General features: G+C 49.3%; 1 protein-coding gene across 7 annotated transcripts in view; it reads left to right on the forward strand.

Moving 5' to 3' along the window:
• The window catches only part of BCOR (BCL6 corepressor), an 81,269-nt gene that overhangs the window by 37,158 nt on the left and 31,022 nt on the right, over positions 1-13,089 (forward strand). For 4 of the 7 annotated variants that reach the window (XM_064151916.1, XM_064151913.1, XM_064151918.1 and 1 more), the window contains exons 2-6: positions 4,939-5,068; positions 6,427-6,505; positions 7,426-10,254; positions 10,939-10,992; positions 11,445-11,628. In XM_064151916.1, coding sequence (XP_064007986.1) covers positions 4,983-5,068; positions 6,427-6,505; positions 7,426-10,254; positions 10,939-10,992; positions 11,445-11,628 — 3,232 coding nt within the window. In that variant the 5' untranslated portion in view covers positions 4,939-4,982. Of the gene's footprint in view, positions 1-617; positions 2,001-2,154; positions 2,292-4,938; positions 5,069-6,426; positions 6,506-7,425; positions 10,255-10,938; positions 10,993-11,444; positions 11,629-13,089 lie in introns of those variants that run through there. The other 3 variants (XM_064151914.1, XM_064151915.1, XM_064151917.1) reach the window with 3 other exon arrangements.

Here is a 13,089-nt window from a genome sequence, read left to right on the forward strand (position 1 = left end):
TTTTCCCCCCCTCCCCTCTTCTTGGCTGCCGGCGGTGCTGGGAACGATGCAATGATTCTCCTCGCAGCATATGGGAAAGAGGGAAAGCGCCGCTGCTGCCACAGCGCAGTGACTCTGTGCGGGGTCCAAGGCGTGACAGACGGCGCGGGGGGGGGGGGGGGGGGGGGGGGGGCCGGGGGGCGGGGGCCGCCTCTCCCTCGGGGGGGAGCAGCCCCCGCTGGAGCCCTGCTGCTGGCGGAGGAGGTGGCGAGAGGGAAGTGTGTGTTGAATATTCGCCTGGCCGGAGGCAGGAGCAGCGCTGTGGCCAGCCCCGGGCGGCGGTGCCCGGTAGCGGAGGGGATGCCCGGCTGGTGCTGGCTTGGCAGCGCCGGTGAGCCGTGTTTACAGGGTAGAAAGTCCCGGTCGCCGTCCGGCACGTGACACTGTGGGACGTCTCTGTGTTTAGGGGGGGCGGATGGTGACGGGGGAGGGAACGGCGTTTGCGGCAGGAGCCTTAAAATAGACGCCGACCCTCTTGCGCTGCCTGCCTAAACCGAAATGCACTACTGTCGTGCATGACTCAATATGTATTTTAAATCGGTTTAGCGATCTCGCTGGCGCATTGTGCTTAGCTTTATGGTTAAATGAAATGCCACACGTCCCGGGTAAAGGTCAAACTTCTCTAATCCGCGGATCCGTGCGGCGGCTACTTAGTCTGCAGCTTCCTCCTCTGGTTTACAAAACGTGTCACTAGCAGTGATGCTGTGTGAGGACTGCACAAAATAACCCACGGTATAAAAAAATAAATACACATATATATTTATATCAAAGCGCAGCCACTCCTGTTCTTTAAACACTTGCCTAATATTAGATGGCTGGCTGCTACTAGAGCTTTATACGGCGCACTGTAAACGGTACAGCAATACAGCGTCTTTAGAATCTTTGCTAACCGTGGCACAGGTCATTGTGTTTTCATAAGTCGTAAATATGTAAGTCGGAGGTGTAAGATAAACGAGGTACCTAAACCTATTCATAAGCAGCTGCCCGTATTTAAGCTTATAAATACCGTGCGAGGGCTGCCCTTTAAATCAAGCTCCAGATGAACGGTTGAGGGCTAATCGAAGTGGATCGCTACGACTGCTTTTTCACCCCTCTCGCAGGGATTTTCATAAATGTAGAAATGATCCTTTCAGTGGCCTGGAACCGGGCGGCAGCGGTGTGTGTGTGTATCAGAGATGGGTAATTTATTGCATCGTTTTTAATTTCCGAAAGGCCAGGCTGTTTGCCGAAGCGGCTGCCTCTCCGTCGGTGCCAGCGGCTCAAGCAGACTTATTTTTTTCCCCTCTGTACCCCGGGCAGCCCTCCCTGCCGGCTGCCGTCACGCTGCTGCTGGCTCTGTGGCTTGTGCAGTGGAAACTGGCGGGCTGCCAGCCGGAGCTCGGAGGTGGAAAAGAGTAAAGGCGCCAAAAGGGAACTCGTGCGCCGCTGCCATTCTCCTCCCGCCCCGCTTCCTGGCTCGCTGCAGCCGCCGGCACCGCTGGGCTTTCTCCATCTACCCTTCCCCCCCCTCCCGCCCCCACCGTCGCGCCCCGAGGCTTTCAGCTCGTCCACTCGCCGCCGGGTATCTCAGGGGCAGTGGAGAGGGTGGGGTGGGGGGACGGGAGTATGCTGCCCTGTCCCGGGAGTCGCTGCTCTCACCTCCTCTGTTCCCCGGAGGCACAGGGAAGCGGCGTCTTCCTCCTTCCCCTCCCCCCCCGTCCCCGCGGGCATCGGGTTTTTCTCGTTTCCACGCCAGGAGCGTGTTAACAAAACTTTGCTGCTGCTGGCGTCAATGGTTGCCAAAAGTCTGTTGACGTTGCGAGGGAGACCCAAACGTTTCCCTTTTTAATCAGCTGCCCAAACAGTGCGGTGTGTGCCTCTGCCTGTCTTTGCGGCGCGGGGCCGGAAAGGCAGCGCGGGGGGCGGTGGGTGTTCTCGGCTCGGCACGCTGGGGCCCCGCTCGGCAGCACGTCGGGGAGCAGGTTAGTGCTTGCAGGCGCTTTTCACAACTGGTTTCACACGGCGGCATCGCTGCGGAACCTCGTGTACGTTGCGCGTCTCTCCCCCCACCCCTCCGCCTCCCTCCTCCGTGCATCACCGTCTATATTTAGCTGCAAATGGCTTTATCGGCCAGACACCTCCCGGAGGAAGTGCCGTGCGCGCTCCGGCGGCCCAGCCCCGCTCCGCGCGCAACCGCGCAGCGCCGGGAGCCGGGGGAGGAACGAGACAGGAGACGGGACTGCGGTTCCCTGGGGCGTGCTGACAGTGCCGGGGTGCGCCGGGGGGAGTGGAGTGGTGGGGAGAGGGCGGGGGGGGCGGGGGATGGCCGCGGTGGCTCTGTGGGTAGGGGGGACGGAGAGATACGTCCTCGGGCGCTGGGGCTTTCAGCCCGCCGTCGGAGTTGTCTAATGGAGCAGCACTCGCCCGCCCCGTGGATGCTGGACCTCACCCCCCCGAGTTCCCTCTCCCCACGCCCTGTCCCCGCATCACTGAGGCTTGTAGAGCTGCCGAGCTTCTGGATTCCTCTGTGAGCCGCTTGCCCCTGCGGGCGGGAGGACGAGGAAGAGAAGGGGGGAAAAGGACATGCAAAGAGTTAAAAGTCTGCTGCTTGTTGCAATGAAATTATGGCTGGCAGTGGCGCCGCTGCTCGTTCAGCAGAGCTCCACTTCTAAACAGTTCACAAGAAGTTCATCAGGGCGGCGATTATAACTGCGCACGTTGCATGCACCCGGGACGCTGAGCAGCAAGGGATGGCTTTGGGGAAGGGGCTGACAGATACTGTGCTGTGGACTCTGACCTGCTTGGGGCAGGAGTATCCCAGCACCCTGTGTTCTGTCGTTTAGGTCGGAAACAGAAGACCATCGAGTCCAGCTTGGTGGATTTTGCCGTGTAGTGGTGGTGGTGGTAGGATATGTGCCTCCAGATTACCCACCGTAGCTGGGGAAGCTGTCGGCTGCCCGTGCAGCTTTAGCGTTTCGCTATCTGCACATGTCAGGGGATTGACAGGCTCTAATTCAGGCACCGTGCCTTATCTTAATGATACATTTCCACTGAGGAAGCTAGCCTGGGCGCAGGCGGCCTCTTCGAGGAGCGGCATGGGTTAGCCTTACGCAGCCCTGATAAAAGTGAGGCCGTGTGCCACCAAGGCCCATCTTCTCTAAACCACCAGCATCCTATCCCTCAGCGCACGGCACGGCTACTAACCTTATGTAAAACCTTAAATCACACTCTCCATGCTGCTCCTGCCGCTATTGAAAACATTACGAGCAGCGCATCTGGAAAACAGTAAATCTGTCCAGAAACCGTCTTTCTAGTGAAATAACTCCTTTTGAATGATAGCCTGGTATCTAATCTCCATGGATTTTTGTTTCCTCACAGAGATTTTTGTGGACTTCATTAGGGAAAGCTAACCGTTCTGGAGAGAGGAGGGTCAACATGCCGTTTCATTAATATACATTTGTTCCAGACGTGGAGTTTTGCACAAAAGGCCTCTCTGAGAGGAGAAAAAAGTGTTGTGGAACAAGGCTTTCCTGCCGTTTTAGTTCTTAAACCTCTCTGAACCTGTGTGAAGTATTGTGTTAAAGGCCCAATCTGGGCTTCTTCCCCATTAAATGCCAACGTGATCATTTGCATATTTTGTAGCCTGACAAAGGAAATGAGTTTGCTGGGGAAGCATGGATGCTTTGGGAGACGTTAGGCTTTAAACTCCCAGTGGTCAATCGCCCGTTACTGGCCTCTGTGTGTGTGTAAAAAGAGTATCATGCCTCCTGCTTAAAGGCTTCTATTTTTGTGAGAGAGGAAGAGCTGAGGGATATCCTGTGCATTAAAGGCTCCCTGTACTTATTAACCCAGCATTTAGCAGCAGGATGCAGGCTGAAGCTCAGTCAAAAGAAACGACTCAACCTCCAAAGAGCAATTAAAATCTTGCACTGGAATAAATCATGCGCTGCGATAATCCTGTTAATAAAACGCAGCTTGTCCTGACGCTTCGCTCATGCAGCAAACTAGAATTTAATGCGAGTGGAGATGGCGTTAGGCAAGGTACAGGGAGGAAAAGCCTTTCCCTTTCCACCGCTGGACGCGAAAATGCAGTTACCTTTCACCTGCCTCTCTGGCTGCACACGGTGCCGATTCTCTTGGACTACTAATACTTCTTCAGCGAGCCCGCTAATGATTTCTTTCCCTGGAGTGAGCAGGCATCATTGAATTACTGAAAGCACTTGCAGCAGCAGCAGCAGCAGCTCCGATGCAGAAGCCACCAGGGCTTGGTGCTTAATCAAATCAAGGGGTGGGGAGCTCACCAACCCACTTGCTATTTTTAACCCCTTTCTCCAACTTAGTCATGTGCAGACGCTAAAGGGGAGGTTTTTATTTAGATGCCTCCTGTAGCAGCGTCTCTTCAGTTTTAAAGTCCTCGTGTGAAAGCTTTATCATCAATCAGCGTAGCTAATACACGTGGTATGCGACTGTTCTTGCAATGCAATCCTGCTCCTGTGTGTTCCTAATGCAGAGGTTTTGTTAAGGCCTGTGGGTAGTTTCACATGTGCCTCCCGAGCCCATGGCTCAGCTGATGTGAGGTGAAGATCTAGGGACTACTGTGTACTTGGCCATCTGGGTGATTTCTTGTGGAAATGAAATGCAGTGGAGAAACTTTTATTTGTCGATACCATGGAATGATTCTTAATTTTCTGGACGTGTGCTGGGAAAAAGATCCATCTCCTCTGACCTATAAATGCCCTCAATTTGCTCCTTTATTGCAGGGTATCTCCCTTAGCGGTTAACGTAGGCAGCTCACTCCCTGCACCAATCCTGCATTCATTATTAATTACCCAGAGGGAGACTGGCTGCTCTGCCACGATGTTTGCACTTCCTCCTAGACAAATGTGCTCAACTTTCCCCCCCTCCCGTTTTTTTTAATAGAGTACAAAACTGTGAAGAAAAGCGACAATTTTTAAGGAGACGTCATGCTTTCTGCAACTCCCCTGTATGGCAACGTTCATAGCTGGATGAGCAATGAAAGGGTCCGCATGTGTGGAATTAATGAAGACAGGTAAATATTTAAGCTTCTGGCAAGTTAAACCACACCATAATTCTGCAGCGTGAGGTCTCAGAGTTTGCTCACTTCCCTAATACTGGATACAGATAGCTACTGCCTTGCATCGGGATCAGCCCAGCTTGGAGGGTGGGGAGGAGAGGGAAACAAGAAGTGCCTGAGAGCAGTAGAGCAGCAGAGCAGCTGCTGATTTACTATTTAACAGGCAACCTAGGTCAGTGAAGTGGGGATGCCCTTTAAAGAGATTACTCCCCAAAGCAGCCTTTAAATGTGCTTTTACAATTAATTTAGTATTTCGTATTCGTGAAGGGGAATTAAAGCAAATAGTGCATGTGTTCTTGTGGTGATTTTATGGCAGTGGGGGTCCTGCCTGTGACATGGTGTTCCCTGTCTTTGGACAAGCAGCTTGTCCTGTGAAAAAGGGACAGTGGCCTTCCTGTCTCTCACAAGTGAATTTCTCTCCCTTCTCACCTTTTCCCTGCTGAATAGCATTCATTTGATGATTAAAATGACAGTATTTTAAAGTTTTTTCAATGGGATGATACAGGCACTGGCCTATGTCTGCATTCTCAGTGTTGTGTGAAAAGCCTCTGCAAAGCTGAGGAAAGTTTTTGGTTGTTGTAGGGAGTGCTATTTGCAAACATACATTGAAGAAAAATAGCCAGATGTCTCACTTTCCTCCCAGTTACTTAGGGATAATAATTCTACACACTATTTGCAGACAAGGTGAATCGTTTAAAACCAAACACATTAAAACCAGATTTCTGCTTTGAGGTGATGATGTGCCTTTGAGCACTTTGATTGAAAGTTCTTTTGGTTAATGCTGAAACTTCCCTTCTGATGCATGTCAGTGCTTTTTATGCTTGAGATTATAAATTTGGCACTAAGGTATATTTTTTATTAGTGCTTTTTGCGATACCAAGTCTTAGTGCTGCAACACTGCTGTGACACAGATGTGCAGCTCCTTCTTTAGAATGGAACAGCTGACATTCATATGATATTAGTGTGTGTGTTTTTGGTGTTCATGTTCGCATTTATGGATGACACACGAACAAAGTATATTTAAAATGGGATATTTTCTCCTTGGAGAAAGAAAAGGACAAGGGGCAAAAAGAGGAGACCTTGACAACACCCACTTGTTTTGGAAGAGGCTACTCTGAGATGTGCTTCTTGTGTTCTTGTGTTAAAACCCTTTAAAAATATTTTCAAATGATCTTTGCTTTCTAAAGTGTATGGCTATACAGAAGGATAAATACAGTATCATGGCACTTAGCAAAATACAGAGGTAATGTAATCTTGTACTGACGTGAGATGCACAGGATATTTCCAAATAGTGAACTTCTGTTTTTTAATAGGAAAATTCCCGTTAATGATGGTGATGCACCGAAAAGCAGACTGGAGTTGAGGGAAGAAAATCACCTGAATCACAGTGTGGTAAGAAGTTAATAGCTTCATGCTGCAGCTGAATCTGTGCCTGTCCTCCCCACTCTGACTGCTGTCAACTCCTCCTGGTGTTATTACATGATCCATTTGGAGGAATGATTAAAACATATTTCTGTTGCAGCTCTAGCTGGGCTTGGGCACATGCAAGTTGTTTCTGTGGAACAAAGAAACAGGACTTTATTTATCTTGTTAATCTCTTGGCACTGTGGTGGTGTGCTGTCATATGACATCATATTCATTACTATTGCTTTGTTATGAATAATGTCATGCAGCTTACCTGCATGTCTAACAACAGTGGTTCATGTAGGCAATAAGTACATCAACATTTCAGCAAAGTTGGTGGTTTATCCTTCTTTAAGTGTGTGTGGGGAGCAGTGAGTGGGGAAGAAAGTGGCTATCAGACCTGTCATCATATTGCCTCCTCAGATAGCTCACATCATAAATTGTATGGTGGTGGTGAGCCCTGGCATTCTGAGCTGTAGTGAAGAGAGAGGTCCTGGAGGAGGAGAGGGAAAGGCTTTCTATCCTTCTCTTCCTGCTTTCCATGTCACAGTTCATATCATCTTGCTCTGGCAGTGTTGGGACTGTGGACCAGGTTGTTACACAGCAGCAATGCCACCAAGCATTGTCTCTGGGCTCCTTCTGGATGCTTTGGCTGTCGGCCCTCACAGCTTTGTTTCTAGCTAATGAATTTTGGATGCAGAGAGAATTTTTGTATTGTTGTTTCTAGTGATATATATTGCTGCAGTTTCCTGTTCTCCCATTTTTGAGCTTGGTCACGCTCTGTATGTTGTCACAACAAAATACATATTTTTATTTCTATTGTTCCTCTTCCAAAGTACTGATGTGTTTGTAAGTTGAGTGTGTTTGTCAGTGAAATGTGAAAGTAATATACTTCTTGTTCTGCAAAGGTGGATGCGACTACAGCACATCGCATTGACAGTCTCGCAGCTCTGAGTATGGACAGGTCTGGACTCATGCGAGAAGGACTCCGAGTCCCCAGTAGTATTGTCTATTCCAGCTTGTGTGGACTTGGCTCGGAAAAATCAAGGGATGCTACGAGTTCAATAGCTGGGCTTGGATTTACTCCTGAAAGGAATCCAGAGATACAGTTTAAGTCTAATCCCCCTGAACCAGTAGAAAACACAGCTGTCTCCGGAAAAGCCCCGAATGGCTTCAGTGCTATATACAAAACACCACCTGGAATACAAAAAACCTCTGTCCCATCAGGGGAGACACTGGGTTTGGACCGAGCTGCGGGTGACAAGCAGAGTCCTCTCGGTGTCAATGGTGCTAGTTACTTAAGGCTCCCCTGGGTAAACCCCTATATGGAGGGTGCAACGCCCACCATATACCCTTTCCTTGACTCACCAAATAAGTATTCGTTGAACATGTACAAGGCATTGCTACCTCAGCAGTCCACTTACAGCTTACCGCAGCACCTGGCTTACTCGCCTGTCTGTACGAACGGTGAACGTTTTTTATACTTGCCTCCCTCCCACTATGTTGCCCCCCACATCCCTTCATCGCTGGCATCGCCACTGAGGCTTTCGACTGCTTCAGCTTCACCAGCAATCCCACCTTTGGTGCACTGTCCAGATAAGAATTTATCATGGAAGATGGGTGTCACCCCTGGCAGCCCTGTTGATGCACACACCTACCCTCACATCCAGAGCAACAAGCAGCCCCGGGTCCCTGCTGCCAAGCCAGCCCCCACCAACATTCCGGCGGACCCCGCACTCCTGCTGCCACACTCTCCCCGGCCATCTCCCCGCCTCCCTCTGCCTGCCCAGGTCGGGGATGCCTACAGTGATTTCCACAAACACTTTCCTAGGATCACCACCTCTCCCTCCTCAGCTGTTACCCTTCCAAAGCCCTATGTGAATGTTGGCAGCGAATTTCCACCTTCCCGCCTCTCCAATGGGAAACTTCCCAAAGGCAGTGATGCTGGGGAGGTTCCCCCACCAGCCACACCCCACGTGCGGAAAGCTGGCCAGGACCGGAAAGATGGCAGGTCCCCTCCACTTCTGGAAAAGCAGACCCCAACCAAAGACGTTACTGACAAACCGCTGGACTTGTCAGCGAAAGTTGTCGATGCAGAAAGTGCTGGCAAGTCAGAGCATGGTAAGAAAATGCCTCCGACAGTGCTGGTGCATGGCAGGGTGGGAGGGGGAACGCACTTGCCTGGCAGCGAAATTGTTCAGAAAGAAACAATTTCTCCTGGGAATGGCTGCCCCATCTACAGGCCTGAAATTATCAGCACAGCGCCCTCCTCATGGATTGTTCCTGGTCCCAGCCCCGGCGAGGAGAGCGGGAAGAATGTCCAACTGAAAAACAAGGCGCTGGACTGGGTGATCCCACAGCAGCGGAGCTCTTCCTGCCCCAGGATGGGCGGCACAGAGACAGTTGTTGGCAGCATTTCGGGGACTGTGTCAACAGGGGGAAGGCCAGCGTCAGCGTCACCAGCTCCCAACGGCAATGTGGATTGCACCAAGATGGCCAGGAGCTCTGCAGAGAGCACTGCCTCAGTTATACAGCATGTCGGGCAACCCGTTGCCACGCCTGTGAAACACAGCAATAAGGTGGCCAAATCCTGTGGCCAGGAAGCCAGCTTCAAGGCGAATGAGACTGCCCTGGCCTCCAGCCCCATTTTCCTGCCACCCAATGAGGCATTTCGTTCTCCACCTCTACCTTACCCCAGGAGTTACCTCCCATACCCGGTGCCAGAAGGGTTAGCCATTAGCCCTCTTTCCCTCCACGGGAAGGGACATGTGTATCCTCACCCTGTCTTGCTGCCCAACGGCAGCCTCTACCCTGGCCACCTGGCTCCCAAACCTGGCCTCCCCTACAGCCTGCCGGCAGGGCGGGGAGAGTTTATGACCTACCAGGATGCACTGGGGATGGGAATGGTGCACCCCATGCTCCTTCAGCATTCGGCTTTGGAGATAAATAAGGAGGAGAAAGCAGAAAGGAGGTCGCGCTCTCATGAGAGGGTCCGCTATGAGGACCCAGCTTTGCGGGGCCGGTTGCCAGAGCTCCTGGAGAGCAGTGGGAAGATACATTTTGAAGTACCTGGTGACAAGAGTGTGAAATTGCACCAAAGCTCTGGTCATGGCAAAAACTCAGCCAAAAGTGACAAACACCTCTTCCCGGATCTTCTACGGGATGAGCAAGAGGCTAAAAGCGAAGCAAACTTAACCAAAGCCAGCTTTGCTATGGAAAGCAGTAATCAGGCTAATGACTCTACAAAGCACAAGGTAGAGCAGGCGTCGCAGCACAGAGATTTTATTGTAATGAGAGAGGAGTTTGGGAGGAATAATGATCTTCACGAAACCTATAATTTCAAGCAAGCCCAGAGTTCATCTGTTTTTGGCTTAAGGAAAGATGATTTATCTGTGAGCCAGCCTAAAGAGAGAGTGGCAGTCCAGCCTTCGCCCACTTTCTTGGAAAGTGCTCATGAGAGTGAGACTCCGTCTCTGACTTTTGGCAAAGTGCAGGAGGATGCAAAGCCGTTCTGCATGGGGAACGTGCCGCCAAGCATCGATGCCAGTCAGACCTATACCAAAGACGGAGCCGATGATGCGGAATCTGCTGATGGCAAAATATTGAAACCCAAGCCATCTAAATTGGCCAAGAGGATCGCAAACTCTGCTGGTTACGTAGGTGATCGATTCAAGTGTGTGACAACTGAACTGTATGCAGACTCCAGCCAGCTCAGCCGGGAGCAGCGGGCATTGCAGGTGAGTCCATGTGGTCCAACGACCGCTGTGCTTTTTGTCGTTATTATTTCTCTGTTGGAAGTTGCAGTCAAGTATTAAAAGTTGAGAGGAGGCAATGCAGGTGGGGTAATCAGAAATTCGTTTTGCTAGATCATACTTGCCAGAAAGAAATAGCAAAGTTAAGTTTGTTAGTGAGAAGGAGGTGATGCAGAGAACAGTGTGTATGGCTTTTACGTATGTATGCACTAGTAAGCTTTAAAGGGCTTGTATTGAGATCAGGTGAAAACGTTAATATACTTGTGTAATGTTTGTGCACTTACCGAGGGGAGTTGGACAGGCATGCCTGTTACCTTGGCGCTAGCGATGGCTGTAATTTCTCAGCTGACCTGTACTGCCAGCTAACAAAACGTACCCAGAAGCTGTGATTAGTATGCCAAAGTGCCGTTGATCGAGAGGAGTCACAGCTGTGTATTAGTGGGTCTAAGGCAAATGTTTGTGCCAAGAAGAGTAGGAGCGGTATTGAAGTTGATGCCGAGGGGTGACAGACAGATAATGTATAGGAATATCCTTAAGGTATATTACTTTTAATGAAGGAATGAGTTAAACCAAATTGTTATGCATTGTTAAGAAAAGAATTGGTTTATGCTTATAAAAATGGATGAAATTATCTAAATGATCCATTGAGTGCCCATTTTAATTACATAGATGGAAGGATTACAAGAGGACAGTATTTTATGTCTACCTGCTGCTTACTGTGAGGTCAGTTCTTCAAATTTTTATTACTAGACTCTTACATAAACCTTTGAGTTAAATTTCATTTCCAAATACACAAAGGGAAGTTTGTGGGCCATGGTCGTCTTTATTCATTGTACAGTTTTGTGTTGTATTTTTTTTCTCTTTATGTTTTTGTCTCTTTTAACCTCCAAAATGGATTTTTTTGTTTGTTTTGTTTTGTTTTATATACAGTATACATTTATATATATATATTTTATATATATATACACTTATATATGAAAGAATTCTGTGGCTATTTGCATATAGATGCTAGAACACTGTTTTACAAGTCAGGTGTGTTAAACTCCTGCCCTAGCTGTCTATCTGAAACCTTGGTTTTGAGACGATTTTTCTTTGGAAATGCTTTCATATAAGGTAAGGTAAATGAAGTAGCTTTTATTGCAAGACTTTTTTTTTCATATCACTTCTCTTTCTAGCGTGCAATGATGCGCTTCTCAGAGTTGGAGATGAAAGAGAGAGAAGGCCAAACAGCTACCAAAGACTCAGAGGTCTGCAGATTCAGCCAGGCAGACTGGGAAAACTTGAAAGGAAACAGTGAAAAGAAGCCAAAGTCTGTCACTCTGGAAGATGCCATTGCCGACCAAAATGACAATGACAGATGTAAGCAAATTTAGATGGCTTTCTGAAGCGCGTACGCGTCTCTGTGCCCTGGCAGCTTGCAGCAAAGCTGCGCAGGCAGCGTAATCTTTGTGTTCTCATGGTGTTGCTGGTTAAAGTCACTGACCTCAGCCTTTGCAGGACCTGTCATGGCTGGTGGCCTCTGTGCTTGTTTCAGGGTCTGAAAGGTAACTGGTTACAGTTGTACCTGCTGTTCAGGAGATGGTTGACTGTCACCGAAGTTACTGTCTTGAAGGAACTGTCCTAGTTGTTGAGGTACATCAACCAGTGAAAGCAATTGTCCAAGGTTGTGTATTTTAAGTGCAGGTAGGAGGTTGTAGGGGGAGAGAGGCAAGGGGTTCAGCTGCATTGGAGTTGATGTAGTGGTGAGAGATGCCAATATTGCAGCTTTCAGGAGAGCAAGAACAGAGGACAGAAGGGTGACAGGGAGTGGGAAAGGACGTGGTCTGCCAGGTTGGCGTATCCATAGAAGCTGGCTGTAAGACTCCAAATGACACAAAATTAGTTTGCCTTGGCAAACTCTTGCTGCACTGGCCAGGGTGTGTGTGTGCAGATCATTAAGGAGTGGATCATTTCCTCCTGCTGCTACTTTAACAACTCAGGAAAAAAAAAGCACAAAACTTAATCTGAAAGTAATGCAAAACAAGAGGAAAACATATTACAGATTGTGCTGTATGCGTTCAGTGTGTAACTCAGTGGTTAAACTTGCTTTTCTGGACCTGGAGATTCATGAGTAGGGCCAGCAGAAAATTGCCTTCAGTAATTTAATAACTTTGAATTATTTTTCTGAGTTTTGACTAATGCTTTTGGCAGAGAGCATGCTGGTCAATTGTACTTTCTCAGTTACTCACCTAAATAAAGTTACCTTGCTATTGCTGTCAGTGAAATAACAGTCTCAACACAAATTGGCCTGGCAAAATAGCAAGGGAAAGTTTTAATTGTGGAAGTGGAGAAGGTAGCAGGGTGGGGAGGGGCAAGCTGAGCCCCTGGAAGCTGAGTGGACTTTCTCTTCTCCAAGCTATATTGAAGCAGATTCAAGGAGGAAGGCTGCGGGAGACTTTGTGATCAATGTGCTAAAGCCGAGAGCTTGGCAGACTGCAAACCCAGCTCTCCCTCTTGCAAGCTTCTTTGTTTGTCAGAGGGCTCATGGTGCCCTGATGGCCTGTGTTAAATCCCACCCTTAGGTGTCCTGGAAAGTGTAAGCAGCAGGGTCCTGCTTTATTCTGGCTGCGGGGCAAGGCAGAAAGAGAGGGATGTTGGTCTGCAGGGTCAGTGGTTGGGTGAGGGGGAGGAAGAGCTTACTTGATGGCATGGGGCGTGCTGCTCAGAGGGGCTGTAGAGAGGAAGAGCAATGGAGCATTGTTGTGTGCTGAAACACTCTGCCTCCGTATCCTTGCAAAAGGCTGATGAGCTGGTACGTTCTTAAATTCATCATTTATTGAG

This window comes from Pogoniulus pusillus, chromosome 12, assembly GCF_015220805.1.
Source record: "Pogoniulus pusillus isolate bPogPus1 chromosome 12, bPogPus1.pri, whole genome shotgun sequence".
Classification (NCBI taxonomy): Eukaryota; Metazoa; Chordata; class Aves; order Piciformes; family Lybiidae; genus Pogoniulus; species Pogoniulus pusillus.